Source organism: Rhinolophus sinicus, chromosome 16, assembly GCF_057876585.1.
Source record: "Rhinolophus sinicus isolate RSI-liver-muscle chromosome 16, RSI-T2T, whole genome shotgun sequence".
In the NCBI taxonomy this organism is placed as follows: Eukaryota; Metazoa; Chordata; class Mammalia; order Chiroptera; family Rhinolophidae; genus Rhinolophus; species Rhinolophus sinicus.
The window spans coordinates 136,895,581-136,920,995 of NC_142516.1; the positions used below are offsets into that span (position 1 = coordinate 136,895,581).

The 25,415-nt window shown below is 37.3% G+C and overlaps 1 protein-coding gene across 1 annotated transcript in view; it reads right to left on the minus strand.

Annotated features, from left to right (window-relative positions):
- CDC16 (cell division cycle 16) overlaps positions 1 to 22,852 on the minus strand; it is a 30,727-nt gene extending 7,875 nt beyond the window's left edge. The window contains exons 1-14 of the mRNA XM_019742114.3: positions 22,649 to 22,852; positions 20,333 to 20,387; positions 20,133 to 20,230; positions 19,157 to 19,195; positions 18,684 to 18,824; positions 16,744 to 16,903; positions 15,657 to 15,748; positions 15,030 to 15,163; positions 14,130 to 14,209; positions 13,004 to 13,053; positions 12,000 to 12,073; positions 10,253 to 10,378; positions 9,054 to 9,206; positions 7,580 to 7,643 (exon numbers count right to left, since the gene is read on the minus strand). Of these exons, the coding sequence (XP_019597673.1) occupies positions 7,580 to 7,643; positions 9,054 to 9,206; positions 10,253 to 10,378; positions 12,000 to 12,073; positions 13,004 to 13,053; positions 14,130 to 14,209; positions 15,030 to 15,163; positions 15,657 to 15,748; positions 16,744 to 16,903; positions 18,684 to 18,824; positions 19,157 to 19,195; positions 20,133 to 20,230; positions 20,333 to 20,387; positions 22,649 to 22,696 (1,314 nt within the window). The 5' untranslated portion in view covers positions 22,697 to 22,852. The remainder of the gene's footprint in view (positions 1 to 7,579; positions 7,644 to 9,053; positions 9,207 to 10,252; positions 10,379 to 11,999; positions 12,074 to 13,003; positions 13,054 to 14,129; positions 14,210 to 15,029; positions 15,164 to 15,656; positions 15,749 to 16,743; positions 16,904 to 18,683; positions 18,825 to 19,156; positions 19,196 to 20,132; positions 20,231 to 20,332; positions 20,388 to 22,648) is intronic.
- Between the last annotated feature and the right edge of the window lie 2,563 nt (positions 22,853 to 25,415).

Consider the following 25,415-nt stretch of genomic DNA (forward strand, 5'->3'; position numbering starts at 1 on the left):
CTGTTTGCCATCTGTATGTCCTCTTTAGAAAAATGTCTCTTCCTGTCCTCTGCCCATTTTTTAATTGGGTTGTTTGTTTTTTCGGAGTTGAGTGAGTTTTTTATAAATTTGGGGTATTAATCCCTTATCCAATGATATCGGATATATCATTGGCAAATATCTTCTCCCATTCAGTAGGATCCCTTTTTGTTTGATGGTTTCCTTTTCTGAGAAAAAACTTTTCAGTTTGACGTAATCCCACATGTTCATTTTTCCTCTTACTTCCCTTGCCCGAGGGGATATATCAGTAAAAATCTTACTCCGGGTAATGTCTGTAAATTTTTTCCCTATATTTTCTTCTAGGAGTTTGATGGTTTCAGATCTTACATTTAAGTCTTTAATCCATTTTGAACTTATTCTTGTATATGGTGTGAGGAGGCGGTCCGGCTTCATTTTTTCGCATGTGTCTGTCCAGGTTTCCCAGCACCATTTATTGAGTAGACTGTCTTTACCCCACCGTAAACTCTTGCTTCCATTTTCATAGATTAAATGACCATATAGGCATGGATTTATTTCTGGGCTCTCTATTCTGTTCCATTCATCTATGTGTCTGTTCTTATGCCAGTACCATGCTGTTTTGATTACTGTAGCCTTGTAGTATAATTTGATGTCAGGTATCATTACACCTCCCACTTTGTTCTTATTTCTCAAGATTGCTGAGGCTATCCGGGGTCTTTAATGGTTCCACATAAATTTTAGGATTGTATATTCTATTTCTGTGAAAACTGTGCTTGGTAGTTTGATAGGAATTGCATTGAATCTGTATATTGCCCTAGGCAGTATGGACATTTTAATGATATTAATTCTTCCTATCCATGAGCAAGATATGCGGTTTCCATCTATTTGTATCTTCTTTAATGTCTCTCTTCAGTGTCTTATAATTTTCTGAGAACAGATCTTTTACTTCTTTGGTTAAATTTATTCCTAGGTATATTATAGTCTTTGAAGCAATTGTAAATGGGATTGTTTTCTTAATTTCTCCTGATGTTTTATTATTGGTATATACAAATGCAACTGATTTCTGAATATTAATTTTGTATCCTGCTACTCTACTAAATTCATTTATCAGTGCTAATAGTTTTTTGGAGGAGTCTTTAGGGTTCTCTTTATATAATATCATGTCATCTGCATATAATGACACTGTTACTTCCTCCTTACCCATTTGGATGCCTTTTGTTTCTTTTTATTATCTGATTGCTATGGCTAGAACTTCCAGAACTATGGTGAATAGAAGTGGAGAAAGTGGGCAACCTTGCCTCGTTCCTGATCTTAAGGGGAATGGTTTTAGCTTTTCCCCATTGAGTATGATGTTAGCTGTGGGTTTATCATATATGGCTGTTATTATGTTGAGATATGGTCCCTCTATTCCCACTTTCTTAAGAGTTTTTATCATAAATCGTTGCTGGATTTTGTCAAATGCCTTTTCTGCAACTATTGATATGATCATATGATTTTTATTTTTCATTTTGTTAATGTGGTGTATCACATTGATTGATTTGCGGATGTTGAACCACCCTTGCATACCAGGAATGAATTCCACTTGATCATGGTGTATGATCTTTTTAATGTATTGCTGAATTCTGTTCACTAATATTTTGTTGAGGATTTTTGCACCTATGTTCATAAAGGATATTGGCCTGTAGTTTTCTTTTTTGTAATGTCTTTGTCTGATTTTGGGATCAGGGTGATAGTGGCCTCATAAAAAGTTTTTAGGATCCTTCCCTGCTGGATTTTTTGGAATAATTTGAGAATAGGTGATAATACTTTTTTGATTGTTTTGTAAAATTTACCTGTAAAGCCATTTTGTCCAGGGCTTTTGTTTGTTGGGAGCTCGTTGATTACTGATTCAATTTTCCTGGTGATAATCAGTCTATTCAGGTTTTCCGTTTCTTCTTGAGTTAGCCTTGGAAGGTTGTATGCTTCTAGAAAATTGTCCATTTCTTCCAGATTGTCTAATTTGTTGGCATATAGTTGCTCATAGTAATTTCTTAATTTTTTTTGTATTTCTGTGGTGTCTGTTGTCACTTCTCTTTCATTTCTGATTTTATTAATTTGGGTCCTCTCTCTCTTTTTTTGATGAGTCTGGCTAAAAATTTGTCGATTATGTTTATCTTCTCTAAAAACCAGCTCTTGGATTCATCGATCTTTTCTATTGTTTATTTGGTCTCTATTTCATTTATTTCCACTCTGATCTTTATTATCTTCTTCCTTGTACTCCCTTTGGGCTTGTTTTGCTGTTCTTTTTCCAGATCCCTTAAGTGTAAAGATAAACTGTTGATCAGTGATTTTTCTTGTTTCTTTAGGTCGGCCTGCATTTCTGTGAATTTCCCTCTTAGGACTGCTTTCGCTGCATCCCATAGATTTTTGGGTTGTCGTGTTTTCATTTTCGTTTGTCTCAAGATATCTTTTGATTTCTTCCTTCATCTCATTGTTGACCCATTCATTATTTAGTAACATGTTATTCAGCCTCCATGTATTTATGTGTCTTCCAGTTTTTTCCCCATAGTTGATTTCTAATTTCATAGCACTGTGGTCAGAGAAGACAATTGGTATGATTTTGATTTTCTTAAATTTATCAAGACTTCTTTTGTGGCCTAACATGTGGCCTATCGTGTTCCACATGAGCTTGAGAAGAACGTGTATTCTGCAGCTTTGGGGTGAAATGCTCTGAAAATATCAATTAAATCCAACTGGTCCAATGTGTCATTTAAGGCCATTGTTTCCATACTGATTTTCTGTCTGGAAGACTTATCCCTTGTTGTCAGAGGTGTGTTGAAGTCCCCTACTATGACAGTGTTACCGTTGATCTCTGTCTTTATGTCAGTCAATATCTGTTTTATATATTTAGGTTCTCCTATGTTGGGCGCATAGATGTTTACTAGGGTTACGTCTTCTTGTCGGATCGATCCCTTTATTATTACGTAGTGCCCATCTTTGTCTTTAAATATATTCTTCATTTTAAAGTCTATTTTGTCAGATATAGGTATTGCAACTCCAGCTTTTTTCATTTCCATTTGCATGAAATATCTTACTCCAACCTTTCACTTTCAGCCTGTGTGTGTCTTTTGATCTGAGGTGAGTCTCTCATATACAGCATATGCAGAGTCTTGCTTTCTTATTCACTCAGCCACCCTATGTGTTTTGATTGGAGCATTTAATCCATTTACATTTAAAGTGATTATTGATAGGTACACAGTTATTTCCATTTTATTATTTATAGTTAGATTGTTTTCATCTTTCTTCTGCTTACAGAAGCCCTTTTAATATTTCCTGCAATGCTGGCTTGATGGTAATAAATTCCTTTAGCTTATTATTTTCTGGGAAGCTCTTTATCTCTCCTTCAATTTTAAATGATAGCTTTGCTGGATAAAGCAATCTAGTTTGGCCTTTGTTTTCAATCACTGTGAATATCTGTTGCCACTCCCTCCTGGCCTGCAAAGTTCCTGTAGAAAAGTCATTTGATAGTCTTATAGGAGTGCCCTTGTATGTAACCCGCTGTCTTTCTCTTGTTGCTTTTAGGATTCTCTCTTTGTCTTTATCATTTGCCATTTTAACTATAATGTGTCTTGGTGTGGAACTCGCTGCACTTCCTGGGCTTGTATGTCGGTTTCCTTCAACAGGTTAGGGAAGTTTTCGGTCATTATTACTTCAATTATGTTCTCGATCCCTTGTTCCCTCTCTTCACCTTCTGGTATTCCTATGATGCGCATGTTGTTGCGCTTGATGTTATCCCAGAGGTCTCTTAAACCATTTTCATTGTTTTTTATTCTTTTTTTCTTTTTGTTGTTCCGTTTGGGTGATCTCTGCTAACTTGTCTTCTAAGTTGCTGATTCGATCCTCTGCCTCATCTAACCTGCTGGTAATTTCGTTAAGTGTGTTCTTTATTTCACTTATTGTAATATTTAGTTCTAACTGGTTGTTCATTATGATTTCTCTATCCTTCTTTATGTCATCACTAAGCTCTTTAAACATTCTTATCATCAGTGTTCTGAACTCTCTCTCTGATTGGTTGGTTACCTCTCTATTTCATTTTGTTCCAATTCTGGAGGATTCTTCTGTTTTTTTATTTGGGACATGTTTCTTTGTTTCCCCATTCTGGCTGACTCTCTGTGTTTGCTTCAATGTATTAGGTAGATCCCCTAGGTTTCTTGGTTTTTGCTGGGTTATCTTATGTAGCAAGTGTCCTTTGTATTTGACTTGCATCACTTCCCTATTCTCCTGTGCGAGTGCTCCAAAAGTGACCCTTGTGTTGTGTATATTGTCCTGTTAAAGTTGAGCTTTAATTGCTTTTGGCTTATCAGTAGGTGGGATTGACTCCTAGGCTGACTAGTTGTGAGACTTGGCTCTGCCCACAATGGATGATCTGCTGTGTGAGGGTTGACCACTCAAATGAGGCTTGGCCCCTATGGGTTCTTGTGTGTCACTTGTAGGTCAAACCCAGTAATACTCTGGTTTGGTCTGGAGTTGGCCTCTGGGTGTGTTGATCTTGTGCCTCTTGGGCTGGGGCCTTCAAGTAATCCTCGTATGAGTCTCTTAGCTGTTGAGCAGAGAGTCCTTTGATGGGTTATAGATGTTCAATTTGTGGTAAGTTCCGGAGGAGAAGTCAAGAAGACCACCTCACTGTCGCCATTCCTATGACGTCTCCCTATGTCACTTTTTAACTTGACCTGTTTGCACTGCATTATTTCATGTATCTGTGAGAGTTGGGCTCTCTCCTGGTACTTGCTCAGCACCAACCAAGAGTGTGTGTCGGTTTTCCATTTCTCTTTCCTACTAGATGAGACTTCCTGAGGATGTTATCATTTTATAAGCACAATTTTGTCAAAGAACCCATCTAGTTGAAGAAGTTCAAATTTTGTATCTCCTTTCCAGAGCTTTCCACCTACCTACTTAATATTTCTACCTAGAAATCTCACAAGCACTTCAAATTCAATGTGCCACACATGAAACTCTTGTCTCTTCTCCTGCCATCTTAGCTCCCTAACCTCACTTCTTTCTGAGTATGCTGCCACTCAGTACATAGCACCCATGTACCCCTCCAGGAACTACCAGGGCTTATCAGCCTCCCTGGCATAACTCCAACACCTCATTAATACATCTTGGCTGGGCCCCAATCAGATAAGTCTAACCATGATGCCCTTCTTAATCCTTTTGTTGTCTCATCCCCTCAGGATAAGGTGTAAACTTTAACGTCATCTTTAAGGCCCTTAATGATCCACACTTAACCCTCCTGTCCATTTCTTGACATTCTCTCAAACATCCAAGCCATATGAATTAGCTCCAACTTTGCCCACACTGTTTTCTATAACTAAAATACCCTTTTCCTCACTTTTGCCTGGTTAACACTGATCATATTTTAGGACTGAGGAGTGTGATGTTGTACCCAGAAGGCTTTCTGGACCCATCCCCAAGTCTGCCCCTTTGTGTGGGCTCCTTTATTTCTTCAATCACAGCCCTTTCTGTGCACTGTATTATTACCACCAATTTACTGATCTGCATTCCCAACAGATCTGAGGGCAGGAAATACCAAACCAATTCCCTCTGGCCTCCCAATGCCTAGCTCAGAGCTTAGGACATCATTGACATGCATTAAATAAGTCTGAACTAAATGAACAAACAGACCTGAGCCTCACTCTCTAACTCTCCTGAGCCTGGCTCTCAGAGGCACAGCCCATGTGAATGAAAACAAATCCTTTATGATTCTTAGGCATGACTGCTGTCCTATTTTGCTGTGGCTATTTTGACATTTGCTGCAGTTGAAAACTAAAGTCAAACAATATTTTCCTCTCTTCATATAACTTTTAATGGGCATTTTGACAGTTAATAGCATTGTGCTTTTGAACTTAAAATCATTACTTTAAATTTCTGTAAGACTCCCAAAGTGCCTTCTGATTATCAAAAAATATAGTTTCAATTTTAAGTGTCATGTATGACAGTGCATCTCAAACTTTCCTGTGCACAAGAATCACCTGGGGATCTTGCTAAAACTGCAGATTTGACTCAGTAAGTCTAAGAGTCTGCACTTCTAACAAGCTCGCAGGTGATGCTGATGCGACTGGTCCACTTTGAGTAGCAAGGTCCTAAGGCATTCAATTCTTTGAAAATTGACAAGGTGATAAGTGGCAAGCCTGTATTAACGAAAACACATGCATTATCCAGACCATCCAAGACTGAGCTGTGGAAGAACCTGTTTATACACATACAGGTACAAACACATAGGAGTGTAGTGTTTTTAAGTTCATGTGACAAACAAGAAGAGACCAACATATACAAAGCCATGTCTATGAGGATAGGCGGACAGCCACCTAGCAGGGAGCCCAAGGGAGCTGTGTCTGTCTCAGTGTAGAGGAACTAACAGCCAAAGAAGATGTGGGCCGTGAGCAAATATGCCCAAACAGGAACAGAAGGAAACTGGGAAGTGACAATCAGAACAGAATAAAACAAAATACATATGAATAAAAAGAATCAGGACCACAAGAGGAGCAACATGCAAATCCCTTACCTATAGAACTATAGAAGTCTATTAATATCTAAAAGTGTTATTATTTTAAAATAATACCAATGTGCACGCATCCATGCTAGCTGGACAGTTAATTCATGAGCACAGTCATGGGGTACACCTTTGATACAACAGAACTTCGTTAAATATTTCAAATACTGAAAGGTATAAATATATACTACCGTGTTTCCCCAAAAGTAAGACCTAGCCGGACCATCAGCTCTAATGTCTTTTGGAGCAAAAATTAATATAAGACCCGGTATTATATTATATAAGACCCGGTCTTATTTTAATATAAGATATTATATTAATATGTAATATTATATTAAAATAAGACCGGGTCTTATATAAGACCAGGTATAATAATATAATATAATATAATATAATATAATATAATATAATATAATATAATATAATATAAATATAATACCGGGTCTTATATAATATAATACCAGGTCTTATATTATATAAATATAATAAATATATATTAATTTTTGCTCCAAAAGACGCATTAAAGCTGATGGTCTGGCTAGGTCTTATTTTCGGGGAAACACGGTAAGTACAAGGTAAGGAAGAACAATAATAGGTCTGAATTTGAATGACACCTAGCCCTATTTCTGCAAAAGTGTTATCTGCTACAATATTTACCCAGTGATCAAAGATGAGGTTCTTTTGGGTTCTACGAAAGAACATACTCTGTTAGATGCTACAGTGACCACCAGTTTCCACTAACCATCACATATTGACTGAATCAGATAATCATCAAATATATTGATTACTCCCACATATCAAAACGAGAGCAACACATATCAAAGCAAACAGCCAACACCTGCCCTCTCAATTAGAAAGAAACTCATTTTGTACCATGTAGTAAAACAGTTAATTGCCTGACAGTTCAAACATTAACAAATCATTTGTTATGATAAATATTAAGTTATTACAGTCTAGGCAAGACAGATATTTTTGTCTATCATTTTCCTCGTTCAATAATAAACACACTTAGGAGTATATGTGTATATTTACAGATATTACATAAAATACCTCATTTCCAATTGCTTTAATTTTTTCCAAAGCATCGAGAAACCATTTTTCTGCTGTTTTCCATCTAAAATAGAAGGAGAAAAGGTTGAACGTTATTCAAAGTTAGCAAGTATAAAGAAATCTGAATATGTCTTTCTAGTAATAGTAAAAAGAAATGAGGTAAACTTCTGTAAATAGTTTATTACAATTCAACTTTAAGTCAGATGCTAAATGATTCATTTTGTGGCATTAACATCAGAGTTCAAGATTGCAATTATTCTCATTCTCGGTAATTATGTTCTACAGTCACCGTAACCAAGGCTTCAGTGAATATTGAACCACTTCTCCCAGTGGAAATACAGGGTTAGGTTCCTACAAACCTCTGGTCACATTTTTTCACCAACTGTTCAACATATAACCTGTTTTATATGTGCTTCTGGTTAGTGATGCCTAACTTAGCGTATATTGTTTTTCCATTAACATTGAACTCACCCTAGAACTCATGCCTTATCTAACTAAAGTATTTTCTCCAAGGCACAACACAGCCTTCCCTTGCTTAGGAACAGTAGACAACATTTTAATACTACAGTTGGGGATCATTTTAAACAGTGAAATCACCAACTAAAAGCACAAAAGTGTGGCACAAACAGACTGTAAAAAAAACACGTGTTTACAATAGGAAAGTAGATGTAAGAAGCAGAACATCATTTGTTTGACCTTAACTGGGAATACGCATGTGTCTGCGTATGGGAAAGCACCTTGAACGACTCTGGGGTTAAAAATAAATTGACTGTATATTAAAATATTACTATACATTATTTTTAAAAAGCTCCAAACTTTCTTTTATAAATACTAGATAATCCAATTTTCAGAATACACATACACGCAACAAACCACTACAGTAGTATAATTTATTGTTTTTAAATTTATGTATAATTTAGTGTAAAGGACTACAGATATTTTTCTGTTTGAGCATGACACTGAATTCCTTATTCTATAAATATCCAAGGCTTTAGTAACACCTAAATTTACCAGGAAACTCAGATTGGGTCATTCTAATTAGTTTAATTTTCGAATTACCTGGTATCTAAACAGAAAACATTTTTGTTTCAAAATGTGGAAAATTTTTCTCAAATGAATCCAACTCCTCAGTGACAAGGAGATAGATGACTGAGGGTTCTGCGGTGCCTTCAGGCCACCCTGTGGGGTTCAGTGACTTTGGACCGATTGGCAACAACTGTCCAGTCCTGGAAAGTAAGAGTTTGTGAAAGCCTACATCAAAGAGGACCAAAACCCGGGGTTTAATATTTCAAAAGAAATCCAAGATAACACTTTCTATTTCCTTTTTTAACTGTCCACCTTCTTCTCTTAAGATAGAACACATTTAAAAATAAAAATCTACTGAATAGTCATTTTGATCGGTTAAACCCTAGCAATTGAGATATTATTCTAGTTACAAAAGGCAACAGAGGGCTTTGGGCCATTCAGTACTTACTCTCCATTTTGAAATGCAACCACACCAACCTCATGCATAACGAAAGGATCTTCCGGTGCAATGCTTAGAGCTTGGCCGAAGAATCTTTCAGCTAATTTTGAGTTATTGGTCAATCCATACTCTAATCCGATATAGAGCATTGGCAAATGACACCTAAAATATTGGAAAATTTCACATATTCAACACCAAAGACTTTATAACTTAGCAGAAATTAATCTAATGACTTCAAAGTCTGCCTGTAAAATAATTTAAACATAGCCAAAAACAGAGCATTTACTTTTGTTCTAACATTTCACTTACTAATATTTAATGAATGTCGAATGGGCTTTTAGACTAATCAACTGCCACTTTTAACACATATCAGCAGCCTATTCACCTTTATTTTTCATTACTCCACAGAAAAACCAAAATAAAAATCCTTTAAAGCACAAGGGCAGCTCGAGCTGCCTGTCTTCCTCCACTAGGCTAACTCATGCCCCTCGCCTAGACGGGCTTCACCTTCTCCTTTATGGATTCAGCACCATTTATCCTTCACGCTTGTGTTCAAGTTCCACTTCCCTTTATGAAGCTGCTTCTGACTTTCTAAGTTAACGGCTCTCCCTTGTGTGGATTCCCATCATATGAGTTATTATCAGCTCTACACCCGAGTTCTGAATCATGTCATGTATATTCCATTTTCATACCCTCTGAGACAGTTCTAAGCACAAAGTACTAATCCCTTTTTAAATTTTGATCTCCTCACATTGTCAAACCAGTGATTACATGAAAGCAAACACAGTTAAGATAGTCTTTCTTTGAAGATGGCTCTAAGGATGTCAATCAACACTGACTTGACTGGTTGGTACGTGCTTTGGTTCTAATCTAGAATCATGATTCTATCTTCTACAGAAGGGTCACAAAGAACCCTTTCAAAGTATTTACCTGGAGGAGGTACTTTCGAAATGGCAGAGTAAGGACCTCCAAAAATCCATTCCTCCATAAAAACAATAAGAACACTGCCAAAAATTGTCAAAATAAACGTTTTCAGAACTTTGGAAGTTGGCCAAATGCTTACAACAATCTGAGGAGTGTTTATTCTAGAAGAACAGCTGAGTCTCAGTAAGAACAGCAAACTTTATGATGTTTTAACTTGTCCTATTTCCTGCTTCCTTTCCCCAGCTCCACATTAGCCTAAAAACCAGAAAATTGCTCTGCCATACCCTTTCATCAGCTGTGCTGCTGTGAAGTAAGCAGCCATTGCTTGGTCATGTTCACTCTCAACTGCAAACGAATGCCCATATGCTATCCACGCGGGCCCGTAGGTCTTCTCAAGTGTTGTAGCTTTACTAAAACAAAGGATTTCATTCAATTAATATAATATTTATTCTTAAGTTAATTTTATGTAAGCTCATGGCTTCAAGTACATTCAAATTAAATAAATGAGCTGTTAACATATTAAACACTAATGTAACATTTCTGTAAATTTATTTGAGATAAAAGAATGTTTAAGAGTACATTCAAAATTTTAAGAACTATTAGAAGAGGTCCACAACTTTTTAGGTACTACAATTAAATCCAGTAGCAATCTGTGTAGAATTTACAAATATTACTTAATCCAGGAGCTTCATTTTACAACCTTGTAGATAAATGGTAATAACAGCAGTCATTTAATGAGGGCCGTTTTGTGTCAGGCTCCATGTTAGAAGCCTTATATGCATCGTCTAATCCTAATAACTTACAAGATAAATTATTATTTATATTTTAAACATAAGTACGTATACTGAGGCTGGAAATATTAAGTGACATCCTACAGAGGGTGACATCCTACACCCTGGTTCCACGAACTGGACTACATAGTCTATTTAAATAGTCATAAATAGTTTTCAACCAGTGTCCCACTGGTGACCCACAACAAGGAACAAAGAGAACATATCACAAAACATGGCAAATATAAAGGGTGAGTTTCACACTTCCTAGCATTTTATTTTCTAAATATTCTTTCATCCAAATGTTCCATTCCATGTGGAGTCCATCACTGATTAAGCACACTAAATCAAAGAAACACAGCTCAAAGAACTATTACAATACAAATCATCGTCCTACTGCAGGAAAAAGCACACGCGAGGTTTTCTAAACTGCTTAACACAACCAGCCAGTGAGCTCTCCCTATTTTCTTCCTAGTACAGGATCCTTTCGTATCAACTTATCAATTTTCCCAACAATCCTGGGATACAAGTGTTACATCACTCCATTTTTAGGGAAAATTAAATGGAGAAATTAACTTTCCCAAGGAATTATGGCTAGTAAGTGACAGAACTTGGATTAGAATTCAATTCAGTGTCCAAAGTTCACGTGCTTGCCCTCAGATCCATTTTGTGTGCATTCTATTTTGTGTGCATGGAGGAAATCACAAGTATTATTATATTTTAAATCTTTAGTAATTAATTCTTCACATACTAGATATTTTCCTGTACTTGAACTGAATTATAGGGGTGAAGTAGCTTGATTGGGCTGCATGTGCCTTAAACTAAACCACAGCAGGCTCATTAAGCCAAGAATTCTGTTTTATAGTCACATTAGTAACCCTAATTGCATGTAAAGTTTTATGTAATTTCACAACTATTAAAAAAGAAGTCCTAAAAGTAAAAAGTTAATACTGTCTCTGTTAATGAAAAACAGAACCTTTGAAACTACTTTATGTTATTCTCTACTGTTTCATTATTCTTTTATAAATAAAAATTTAAATATAAGCTCCTCAAGTTCTACACCCCTGATTAATCTTCTCTCCTCTCACGACATCTTATAAAGAGCAAGGTTCATAACTGATGCAACTGAACTGAATCTGCTGAAGAAAACATCAACGCTTTTACACCACTGTTAAAGTACTGTTTATTGCATTAAAGCACATGAGCAAGAAATCTCTTCCTACAGGTTCACCACAAAGGGAGTAAGATAATACATTCATACCTGAGATATCTTCTGGCATGTTCATTCTTATGACCAACCATGAGATAATAGCATCCCACTGCAAACCAAGATACCTACAAAGTTCAAAATTTACCATGACGAAAGATGCTGAACTTTGAATTGGAAATCTCTAATAAATTAAGCAAGAGGGTGGGCTAAGTGTTCCATCCCATATTCTAGTTCAAGTTAGAAACTTCTCTGAGACAGGCTGTCTATTGGGGTCCTAGATGAAAAAAGGACAGACTGTCCAAAACTCTTCCTCAAGATACCTTCAATCACATCCCTGCAACATTTGATACAAGACAAGGCTCCTAAACACTTCCTATTTCAAATCCAGCCTGAGTCCTGGCCTGCCACCTGCACTGTGTGTCTTCCCTGGCTTGACACTGGTTCTACCAGGTTCTATATCGTTAGCTGACTTCTCTTGCACTAGTTTTACCTCTTTGTAAATTATTTCACACTGGTCTAGGATACAGATTCTCAGTGGACACTGAGACCTTGTTTCCTGACTTTTGTCTTTACAGACTCAGTTCCTGATTCCATTTTCAATTTCTAGGTCTTAGTTCTGATCCATGGCAGTTTGGAAGACACAATGATTCAAACAGTGCACAATTTAATAAGTTACCTTATATATGTAATGTGAGGAAGCTACTAAGCAATAACTAACATTACTGAGGAGAACTGGGAGTATGAGTTTGACTTTCAATACTTTATTTTTCTGTATGCTAAGTGTTTTTAATAATAAGCATACCTAATTCCTATAATCAGAAAAATGGAGATTTTAAGTTATATTTCAGTAGACAAAAAAAATACCTTCGTGGATTGAGAAAGTTAATGCTGCTTCTAATTACCATAAGCACTAGGAAATTTTGCTCCAACACCTTAAGATAAAACATATTTGCTTAAACTTAAATATAAGGTACTGTCTAAATATTAGTAAAGCATTTTCTTTAAGTTCAAGTAAGAAAACACACTATAAGAAAAAAAGGTTTATATTTACTTACAGGATTACTAGGGTATAAATCCACCAATTTATGAGAAAGGTAGAAAAGTTCTACATTAGGGAAAAAATAAATAAATAAAATTATTCACATCCAATGAATTGTAAGATACGACTTTCCCCCAGGAGTTACAACTCTTCACAATCATATAGTTTGTTCTCACAGCAATAATTTAATACTTTTCTTACTTTCTGGATACAAAATTCATTTACCTAATGAAATACATAAACTCCAAGGAGCAGGTATTACAGTGTTTCATTCAAACCCTACCCCCACAACTCCTCACCCGGTGCCAGATCCGTAAGTGAGCCCTGAGTGCTTGCTGACTGACTGGAGAATTGGATGAATGGCACATGACAGAGCACTTCATGGTGCTTAAGAGATTATCTGAAAGCACCTTATCTATCTTAAAAACCCGTATATCTTACTCCATGAGCCTATCATGGACCATCTTAACCATCCACCACCAATTTGGCTGACTAAACTCTCAAGTTTATCGAATCAGCAAGATGATTTCCTCTTGAGTAATACGGGTGAGTCCTAGCATATCACAATGACGTTTCCAGATCTGAGTTCATTAGACCAGGGCAAGTAGAGAGTCTGTATCTCCAAGCTGCCAGGAGACATGATGCTGTTGGTGACAGACACACTTAGAGCAGCAGGTGTTTGGAGCTGGAGTGACTAGCTTTTTTGCCTTTGGACAGAGCTCATCATTCAGTTTAAAGATTTAAGGGTAAATACAGTCTAAACACAACTAAATGTTTCTAAAATGTTAAAATACAGAAAACATGAGCAAAAAAATCTGCTCACTTCCAACTTCTAATCAGTTTGCGTATGGAGCTTACAAAAAAAATAGAAAAAAGGCAAAACTGCCACCCAACACTTAAACCACAAATTACGTTTGAGAAAAGGAAGCAGGAAGCAGGGATAAAGAAACAGTGTTCTATTGTGATAATAGGATAGACCACCCGGTCACTTTGATAAGGAATTCTTCCCCCAGTTGTTACTTTTATTGTATAACTCCATTATGTTATTACCTGCAATCTCAATTATCCAGGATTTGTGAGATAAAATTTCAAGAGTTACCAAAAATTTTTTATCTTAAAAATTATATTACAAAAATCCTTACCATTTGCTTTATTCAGCTCCACAAGTGTCCCTATGTGTACAGGTAAACAATTTGCATGGAAAGGATCTTTTTCCATTACTCTGAAAGTTAAAGCAACACATTACTACCCCAGAAATAGTACATAACAGCACCCATTATAATTAGCTATGTTTGAGTAGTCATTACAGCATTATGTACAATATTGTGAGTTATACTATTTTTTTACTTTCTTAACTCCATTATCTTCATGTTGGTTCAGTGAAGGTAATGATTAGGTTATAAATGAAAGGGAAAATTCTGCTTTTTGGGGGCAAAGAATAAAAATAAACATCATGTACATTTACTTTAAATCAATAGAACTGTAACACATAAAATAAGTTGTCCAATTATTTACAAGGATCAAAGATAATATAAAATATAAAATAGATCACAATTATTTGTCAATTAAAATTTTTGTGAATTCAAGGATTTAGGCAACCTTAAAGATCCATTAAAGATAGCACATGTAATTTAGCTAAGTTTGAGCTACGTACACTGGAAAACTGGTATGCGGGGAGATGGCTTGGCCAGCTAGTAAGCCTGACGAAGCACCCAGCATCTATAGTGTTTTATTAGTCTGTACCTTGCCAAAGTAGGGATTTTATGAAACTATGTGCCAGAATCGTATTTTCAAACTTGCAAATTATCAAAAACTGGAATGAGGAACATACGCATATACACTCCCAAGTTAATGGAATAATCCTACAAATATGCATAAACCTGTGTCTGTAAATGCTCTTTGAAGACAGCTGCAAATTGGTAAAGGCCACTTAAATTATCATCAATTAGTTCCAGATTACTCAGAAAGCACATCCCATGCATTTCTTAAGTGAAATGGACTGAATTCTATGTTCCTACACAAAAATAAGCAGATATACTTACACAGATGTAAGCTTGTAGCACATTTTAAAATCACAGTTATAATAATGTCTTTCAGCTAAAGACACTACAACATCCAGATTCTCTTGCAAGCCATCGACAGACTCGGGGATGACAGTTTCACTAGGTTTATTATACTGAAACAGAGAAAGGTGAACATAAACTCAACGAGCAACACCAATCAAAAGGCAGGCTCAATTTGACCCAAATATTTCAAGGATTGACACAAGGACATATGTGAGCCTCTGGAAACTGTGAATTTCAAGACTCATGAGTACCCTTCTCAGTAAGTTTCTCTTCTCAATTTTATATCACAGAATTCCCTGGTTGGAAGTATTTCACAAAGTAGAAGTTCAGGAAACATAAGAAAAATCCTCATTTTCACGCAACATCATTCCATTTATCTGATAGTTCAATCTTTTAGTATAAGGAGTGCTTGGGAGGAAGAAGACAGATATTTTCAGAAGTTTTTTAGGGAATCATATATATTTTAAATAATCTAAATCTATTCTTGCAAATATGCTAAGTTAATAAAAAAAATTAATTTAACTAGTAAAAATACAGAGGCCAATCTGAGTGAAAGAAGTAAGATATTTACATAAAGCAAATACTAACTTTGTTTCTACTTACCTTTTTTAATTTATTCTCAAATAGAAAACGTAACAATTCTTGTTCTTCAGTACAGAGCTTGCTAAGAGGTAGTGATTCAAGAAGTTCTTTTTCTTAAAAACATTGAGAGAAAAAAAGAATGTTCTAACAATATTTATGGGGGGGAAAGTCAGCAATGAAAAATATTCTTCTATAGTTCCTAGTGCAAGTAAATCAAATTCAAAATGAAAATAACAAGATCAAAATGTACTAGAGAAAACTAGATGGTGCTTCCAGGTGATAAGAACCACTTGGAGGGCTGCCTTCCAGGTGAATCTGGTCATCACCAGACTAATAGAGCACCAGGCCAGTTTCCCAACCTCAGCTCTATTGACACTTCTTGTAGATAATTCTCTGCTGTGTTGGCTGTCCTATGCACCACACGGTGTTTAGCAGGATCTCTGGCCACTAGCAACCAGCAGCAATATCCCACCCTCCTTCGCCGTCCCCAAGTTGTAACAATCAAAAATGTCTCCACATATTGCCCAATGGGAGTCCCCTAGGGGGCAAAATCACCCTGTATGAGAACCACTGGGCTAAAATATGTTTGAATCCCATTAATGCAACATCTCCATTTTCTCTCTGTTTCTCTTGTTTCTCCACCTCACATCACTGTTGACGTACTAGGTCAATGGTTCTCAGCCCTTGCTGTACCTTAGAATCATTTGGGAGCTTTAAACTATCTGATGCCAGGGTCTCACCACCAGAGATTCTGATTCAGTTGGTCTGGAGATGGGACCTACACACTGATGTTTTTAAAGCTCCTCGGGGATTTAAAGTGCAGCCAGGTTGAGAATCACTGAATCAGAAATCTTGGTTTATACTATTGCAAATCACTTCTCAAAAATATAGCCTCATTCTATCACAATCCCTAAAGATTCTGATTGCAAGAGACACTGCACAATACTGTATTCTGAAATGCACTTCACATTTGAAGACATTAAGGAAGTTAATAGGCTGGTTTAAACCTGTACATGGCCTGCTTTTGATTCTACAGATTTCAGAGAAAAAAACCCCAATGCAGACAATATCAATGGTGCTAAACATAAAAACACCTGAGTTTCCAAACCTTCTTGGGCTGTCAACATGTGATGTGATGTCAAAAGATCAAATGCTTCAAAACAGTAGACATCGAGCTTCAAAGCTTCTTTATAGCTGTAGGTAGCTAGGGTTCGGTTATCTAGAGCATCATAAATTTTCCCTCGTAAAAGACAAATAGAACTCTTTATCTGTTAGGAAAATGAGTCACACACTAAGTCAATACTTTTAAACTTAATTTTTTATCAAAAATTATATATTACCTGAAAGCTGAGACTATTTTTTACATCTAAACGAACTGGTTCCATCCCAACTGTCAGACACAGTTATAAATTAATAGAAACATGAAAGCAAATAAAACTTCTCTAGTCTATCTTCCCTAGGCTCTCCTCACTTCAACAAATCTTTACAACTAGTGTACATGTCACTGCTACTTTGTTCATTAGTTCTGTCTCAAACAAGGTAATGATTTAGAGCCAGCGAATAGCATACATACATATATTAAATCAAACTTTGATACAGTTTGATAGCTAGATCTTAATGAAGCCATCTTAGTAAATATTAGAAAACTGGCAGCAATGTAGCACTATGGTTAGGAGCATGGCTTTCTGGAATTAGACAGACTTTACTTCAAATCCCAGCTCTGACACTTACTAGTGACCTTCGACAAGTGAAATAACCTCTCTTGGCTTCAGTTTCTTTTCCTCATCTAACTTACAGGACTCTGAGGAGTAGAGGTGATACTCTCCGTAGAGCTAGCACATGGTAAGCTGTTCACACAGTAGCCACCTCACTACAATCATTAACAAAAGGATAGGAAAATCAGATTGATGTTCCAGACTCTGAACCTCAAAAAACGTAACTGAGCCTAAAGATGATCTAGAGATGGGCAGCTTAAATTGGCAAAGGGCTGAAGAAGATTCATCATAAAATCAAAATTATAATATACTGGAGGACATTATGAGAATCTTGGACCTATGTAGTATCTGATAAATTGTAAAAAAAAAAAAGTGATTTCATAAAATAATACTAAATCACATACTTCTTAGCAGATAAGTTAATGGATAAAAGATCCAAAAGTAATAATGATAATACCAATATCCCTCAGAAATGCATTTCTTTGCAGAAAAATGAATGTGCGCTTCCTAGCACATAAATTAATAAACAAATGATCCAAAAAAATGGAAAAATAAAACATCTAAGAATGTATAGTATTCCTACCTTTTTGAGGTGAAAAATACAGTAACCAAGTTCCTTCATAAATATGTTATAAAGAATAACTGGGAAAATGGGGGAATTGATGGTGACAGCTAAAGGGTACACGGTTTCTTTCTGAAGTAACAACAATGTTCTGAAGTTGATTACGGTGAGGGTTGTACAGCTCAGTGAATATACTAAAAGCCAACCAACTGTATACTTTAAATAAATGAATTGCACGGCATATGAACGATAGCTAAAAAAAACTGTTAATGTCTGTGGATATCATTTATTATCATATAATCTCTGCCAGCAAGGAATTCGCAATTTCATTGATATGAAGTATACATACTGAAATGTACAATATATCATAAATAGTAACACCAAACCACTCCCTGGAAAAAAACAATCTAAGGTAATCAAGGTTTCTTGGTGGTAGGTATAAACAGTATTGAAACACAGTAAGACGCGTAAAGATGATTCAACCTACAGAGTAACTAGTTAGCTTAAGGCATCAAATATGAGAAGGAAGATCTGAGATTCAAGCATCTGGGGACATAATTACAGCTTCCAACCATGGCTCAGAAATGTCTTGAATCTTTTTGGTTTTGGTGGGCAAATTAAATAAGTTGGCAACCAAACTGTTTTAACATGGTTATCCTCAAGTTAAAAAAAAAAAAAAAAAAAGAAAGAAAAAAAAAAGATTTATGCTTGCCGTGTCGAGTGGGTAATTCTGAACTGTTACTGAAGCATGCTCCTTATAGTATTACTTACTGAGGACTGTGACATTTCCCAGTCATTGGAGGGGTCTTTCAAGCCACTTTCATCCTTCAAGTACTTCTCAAATAATCTTTTGTTGATTGGCTCCTCCATATCAAGAATATCGAGAGCCTGCTGATGTTCTTTCGCAGCATACTATGTAGGACACAGAAATACCATTCATCAGCCATGACCTCTAAAACTAGGTATACAAAGAAATACTGTAGATTTTTAAAGGGTAATGAATGTTATATGTACACATTACTTAAATTTAAAATGTCTAAAGTAGAATTTTCTTCATGAATGTCATCTTTTAGTAAATGGAGAATCAATATTTTATAGTCAATAATACTAGAACAGACCATTTCTTCACAAGATATTAATCTGCCGAGCTCCCTCATTAGAATTCTCACACATATGTGACAGATGCACGACATTCACATAATTAAAGTTTTATCAAATAAAAATGAAACTGAGTGCATACTTACATGGCATCTGGCTGCAAGGTAGCGACATGATTCATACAACTAGAAAATAAATTAATTCATTAAAAAAGTCAAGATGATATGCATCGTCACTCTAAAAGAAAACTATGAGGACAAAATAAAGAAAGCTATTTTCATAATTTCTCCTTTTACTCTTGCAGAGAAAAATATCCAGTCTTTTTAACCCACATTCACCATAACCTACTGTTTACTAGACACTGAGGATTCAAAAAGGCATAAGAACCTGCTCTCTAGAAGGTTATAGCAGGGGAGACATAGACATGGCACACAGTATCTTTCAGAAACTATGAAAGAAAGGCAGAAAAAGTACTAGCCACTTGAAGAAGAAAACAGCTGCAGGGGAGAGGGTGAGTGAGGCATGGGTCAGCATTCCAGGCACTGAGTCTGAAAAATCACCACATGTCTAAGGAAGTGAAAGTAGTCAGCATAACTGGAGTACATAATACATGTATTGGCAGTGGGGGGTTAGAAGCAGAATGGCAAGAAATCATAAAGGACTCTGGGTGTCTATTAAAGCATCTGATTTTATCTTGTAGGTAATGGGAAATCACTGATACTGTGAATGATATAATCAGATCTGTGTTTTAGGAAGACCACCCCTGAGATAGTTTGCAAGATGAACTGGGAAGGTGGGAAGTGGGAAAGATGTTACCAGAGAAAAGAGAAAGAAGAGAGGTGAAAACAACAAATTAACGGCCTGACATGTATGAGTGGTAATGAGATGGAAAGGAATATCCATAACTTCAGAGCTATTTAGAAAACAGAATTTTCAAAACTTAGTGACGGGAGGAGGGAAGGACAAGATGACTGAGCTTAGGAATAAAAATTTTCTCTTTACTTCCATAAGAAAATTGAATCCTTTTAAATAATTTTGACATAAAGAAAGCATACAGCTAATACTAATCTAATGACATTTTTTTAAGCTTTGAAAGACTTCAGAGTTCATATAATCACTTACTTTGTCCAGTTTTCGTGACCGAAGTGCATGGGCTGCTCTATGATACTGTGCTGTCAGGTAAAGACACTGAGCCAACCAATAAATGTCCTGGGGTTCCTCTGGAGGAAAAAAATCACACAAATGGTCAGAGATGCATGGTAAAATAGAAAGCTTTTTTTAAATAGAGGAATCAGAAAAAAAAATTAGAATTTGTCACTTACCATGAGAGAGTGAAGCTACTTTATCTGCCCAAAATAGAGCACTTTGATACTGTTGCTATATCAAAACAAAACAAAAAAGTGGTAATTTCCCTGTTATTTCAAGTTTTAAACATATCTAATATTATTAGAATGCTATATAATAAGTCAACGTCTCAGTACAATATATTTTATTTTTACATGTAGTAGGGGTCTATCAATCATATCTCTATCTTATATCTCAGCTAGAGTTTTAGTTCATTGGTACAATAAGAACACCATTATAAGATCTTTGATATATACCATTTAAGAAGGTAGCTATTATTTTAAACTATATATTGCAAAAGTGTATCAGCAGGTACTGGCATAAAAACAGATATATAGATCAATGAAATAGAATAGAAAGCCCAGAAATAAATCCTAGGTTAGATGGTCAATTAATCTATGACAAAGGAGGCTAGGATATACAATGGAGTGAAGACCACCTCTTCAAAAAATGGTGCTAGGAAAACTGGACAGATACATGTAAAATATGAAATGGGACCACTTTCTTACACCATGCACAAAAATAAAGTCAAAATGGATTAAAGACTTAAATGTAAGACCCGAAACCATAAAACTCCTGGAAGAAAACATAAGCAGTAAACTCTTGACATCACACTTACCAATCAATATCTTTTTTAATATGTCTCAGGCAAGGACAACAAAAGGAAAAATAAATGGGAGTAATCAAACTAAAAAGGGTTTGCATAGCGAAGGAAACCATCAGCAAAACAAAAAGATGACCTACTGAATGGGAGAAGATATTCACAAATGATACATCCAATAAGGAGTTAATATCCAAAATATAAAAGGAACTCATACAACTTAAAACCAAAAACACGAACAAGCCAATTAAAACACGGTCAGAGGACTTGAAAAGACATTTCCCAAAAGAGGACATAGAGATGATCAACAGACATATGGAAAGATGCTCAACATCACTAATCAGGGAAATGCAAATTAAAACAAGAATGAGATATCACCTTACACCTATCAGGATGTCTATCATGAAAAAATCAACAAACAACAAGTGCTGGTGAGGATGTGAAGGGAACCCTTGTGCACAATTAGGATCGTAAATTGATACAGCCACTATGGAAAACAGAATGGAGATTCCTCAAAAAATTAAAAACAGAACTGCCATTCAATTCAGCAATTCCACTTCTGGGTATTTAGCAGAAGAAAATAAAAACACTAATTCGAAAAGATATATGCACCCCTATGTTCACTGCAGCATTACTTACAATAACCAAGACATGGAAGCAATCTAGGTATCCATCGAGATATATCTACGAAATAGATAGCAGGTATCTAAAACAGTAGATAATTTAAGTGATTATTTTGCAATATGTTTAGCAATGGTTCTCATTTTTCTACAATCTTTGCCTCAGTCCTCCTGGATGCAAACCAGGAACTCCGCTGCCAGTCAATACAGGCAAAGAAATGCTTATGGGATGGTTACAAATCTGCTCAATGTAAGTGCCCCCAGGGTGGAAACCAGGCCTGTCTTATTCCTCACCGCATCTCCAAGTGCCAAAGAAAAAGTGCTCAGGAAACATTTGTTCAATTCAACTAATGGTAAACCAAAATACAGCCCTCCTATGCACTGCAAACATTTGGCAGCATCTTTTCACATCCAGTTCTGAACATTGACATGCTTTTGCTTTCCTTCCTTGGTTTCCAATTTATTGGGAGAGCCTGCATTTTACTAAAACTAAGCGACATCATAGATTAAACTGATCTCATTCTGGAGACATTTCTTTCCTTAAACATTGTTTGCTGTTCACTGAAGGGCAGTGCAGGGAACGCAGATGTAGTTAATACAAATTTTTTAAAGTACTGATTTGAGACAACAGGCTTGTTTGTATTTTTATTCACGTAAATTCGGCCAAATAAGAATTACAACTTCTCGAAAATTTTCTATTAGCTAGCTAAATTCAAAGGCCACCCTGCAATCTTCCTCCTAAAGTAATCCTTCCACTTCCACTTAGCACTGTGTCTGTACTGAGCACCTGCAATGTGCCCAGGAGTTAGGCCGGCTGCAGGGCGCGACCTTAATTTAAGCACATGTAAGTTTCACTCTACGTTTAGGTGGCTTTCAGTTTTAGTGTCCCTCGTCCTCCCGGCTGCAGAGAGGGCTGCTGGGCGCTGGATCCCGCCCTTCGAGAGCTTTACCCTAGAACGAAAGCCCAGGCTCGTCCGGGCCACCCACCACCAAGCCCCTGATGACAGTTACCCTCGCCGACAAAAGTGTAACTTACGAGTCCCGGGGCCAGGCTCACAGGTCGGGCCACCCACCTGATCAAGGTACTGCCGGACTCGCTTCCGCAGCCGCTCCAGGTTCATGGCCGCACGGGCGCCGGGTCCGGCCGAGCGTTCCCACTGCCGGCGGGGCGCACCTGGATCCCGACCCCGCGCTGCGGCGTCCCGCGTCCCGGCCCGGCCCAGACAGCGCTCGGCTGCAATCGCCCGGCTCTTCCGCTCCCGCCAGACCCCGCCCCGGAAGTCCTCCGCAAACGTGTCCCCTCCGGCGCCTGAAACGGGAGTCGTGCCCTTGGTTCTGAGGTGCTGTCTTGGCCCTCGGGTGTCAGGGCTTCTTGGGGGGCCCTAGAGGACTTTCCTCTCTGATTCGAGTTCCCTGGGACGCGCAGCCCACGTACGTGTCCCTGCGCCGTTCGCTCACTGACCCGTTCTTGGTGGGGCGTCGGCCACCAGGGCCTGGGCCTCCCTGGAGTTCAGCCCCACTTCCCTCGTGTGGGACCTTGGTTCCAAATGCGCCTCCTTTTTCTGATGTGTGAAAATGAGGATACTCACCTCAGAGGCGGTTGTGAGGGTTAAATGAGCACACACACCAAGTCCTGGGACATGATGATAAGTTGTATTATCACCACGCCCAAGTGTCCCTTTCAGATGGTCTTGGCAAAACCAAAAGGCTCCTTCCTCAACTTCAGGTAGAGGAAGCTGTGATCAAAAAGAGGTAAAAACTGAAAATCTGATGTAGTAAAACTTTGAATCTATACAATGGAATATTATTCAGCAATAAAAATGAATTAAGTGTTGACACATGCGGCAACACAGATGAACCTTATGTTTCCTGAAAGAAGCCAGGAACAAATGATCACATAATGTACGATATCATTGACCCAGATTCTCTCATGGACTAAATGCTACTCAGGCTCCCTTATCAAGAAACAAGCTGAACTCTTTTTCAACCAGTCCTGACTGTTGAACTTGCACGTTTCTTTATGCATTGTCCAATTTTAGCACGAATTCTGATAAGTCAGTTTAGCCAGAATCCTCCACCCTCAATATCTAATCACCCTCAAAATATGACCAAATTGCTTACTCCCCACTATCCCCCAGGTAATGTCTGATCACCCTGGCCAGCCTTCAGCAAAAAATCCTATTAGGTCAGTTTAGACAGAATCTGAGGGCAAATAATGGGGGAGAATGTGAGGAAAGGAAAGGAAATAGAATTTTCTCTATTAGTCAAACCACGCATGAGCATGTAAATATTTGGCAGAGTTCTAATTTTGTTTACTAATCTCCAATCACTACCTAAAATGGGTCTCACCAGGCTAATGTCAAGGTGTTGGCAGGGCTGTTTTCTTGCGAGAGGCTCTAGGGAAGAAGCCAATGCCTTGTCTTTTCCAGCTGCTAGAAGTCGCCTGCATTCCTTGGCTCATGGCTTCTTCCGCCATCTTCAAAGCCAGCAGAGTAGCATCTTCAGATCTCTCTCTGATACTGATCCTCTGCCTCTCCCTTTCACTTACAAGGATCTTTGTGATTACATTGCACCTACCCAAATAATCCAGGGTAATTTTGCCTTATTCAAAATCCTTAATCACTTCTGTGAATTCCTTTTTGCCATTTGAGTTAACATAGTCACAAGTTCAGGAATCAGGCATGGTCATCTTAGGGGCTGTTATTCTGCCCACCACATTGCCTAACCAAGCTAGCCACCCAAAGGCAAGCCTTTGTTACAACAAGGTAGGAAAATATAGATGGATCAGAGAAAATTCACCCTTCCTACTGGAAACCAACTCAGAGTACCTGGACCACCTTCCCCAGGACAATCTCTTCTTTCTGACACCATAGTCAAGTGATTTACCCACTGGAGGGTAGCCATGGGGTGGGGTGGGCAGACCTTCATATGGCAGGCAGAGGTAGAAGAGTAACAAAAGTGAAGGCCAAGGAAGGCCTCAGAACCATCCTGCAGAGCCACACCACAGAGGAGGAAATAAGTGTGCTGTTTGGTGAGAAAGGGGGTGCTGGAGTTAGACCACGTTGGTTCAGATTTTAGGCAAGTACTCCAATCTCTCTATGTTATTTTCCTCAGCTATAAAATGGGAATGATAATAGCTCATACTTCCTGGGATTAATGCATGTAAGGATTCAATGAGATAGTTCATGGAAAGTGCTTAGAATAATGCTAAACTTATTATTGTAATTATAATTAATATATCTGTATATATTGCATTGCATTATGTTACATTGTTAATGGCATTTATTAGTAGTGATAGCAGTTGTACAAGTCTTGCCAACAAATCTAAAAGACATAAACTAGCAGCATGGAAATCTGTCTTCGCCATTTCTCAGGGTCCATCTCGAAATTAGACAGTTTGTTCCAGTTCCATTATGAGGTCTCTACATCAAGGCAGTTCTTATTTACCTCTGGCCTGCTTGACTACATAGAATGCCTAAAAAGCACTGACCAGGCTGCTGAACAAAGTTTCTGGAACCTCGGATAGGTCTGGAGTTTCTCTATTGTGGTAAGATTGGCCGGGAGATTTGTCATATCTGAATTCATGTTTAGAATCTTGACTAAAAAATTTTATTAACCTATATGTACTAGTTAAAATCGTATATTTGAGACGAGTAAATAGTAAAATCACAAATATAGTCTAAAATTTTCCTTTCCGTCAAACTCCTTTTTAAAAAGACAAAATAAAATAATGAACTTAGTTTGGAATACAAGCCCTAAGTAACTGAATCATGTTGACATTTCCCAGATGTGTTTGAAGTGCACACATCTTTTATTTCATTCCATGCGACCAGGCTCTCC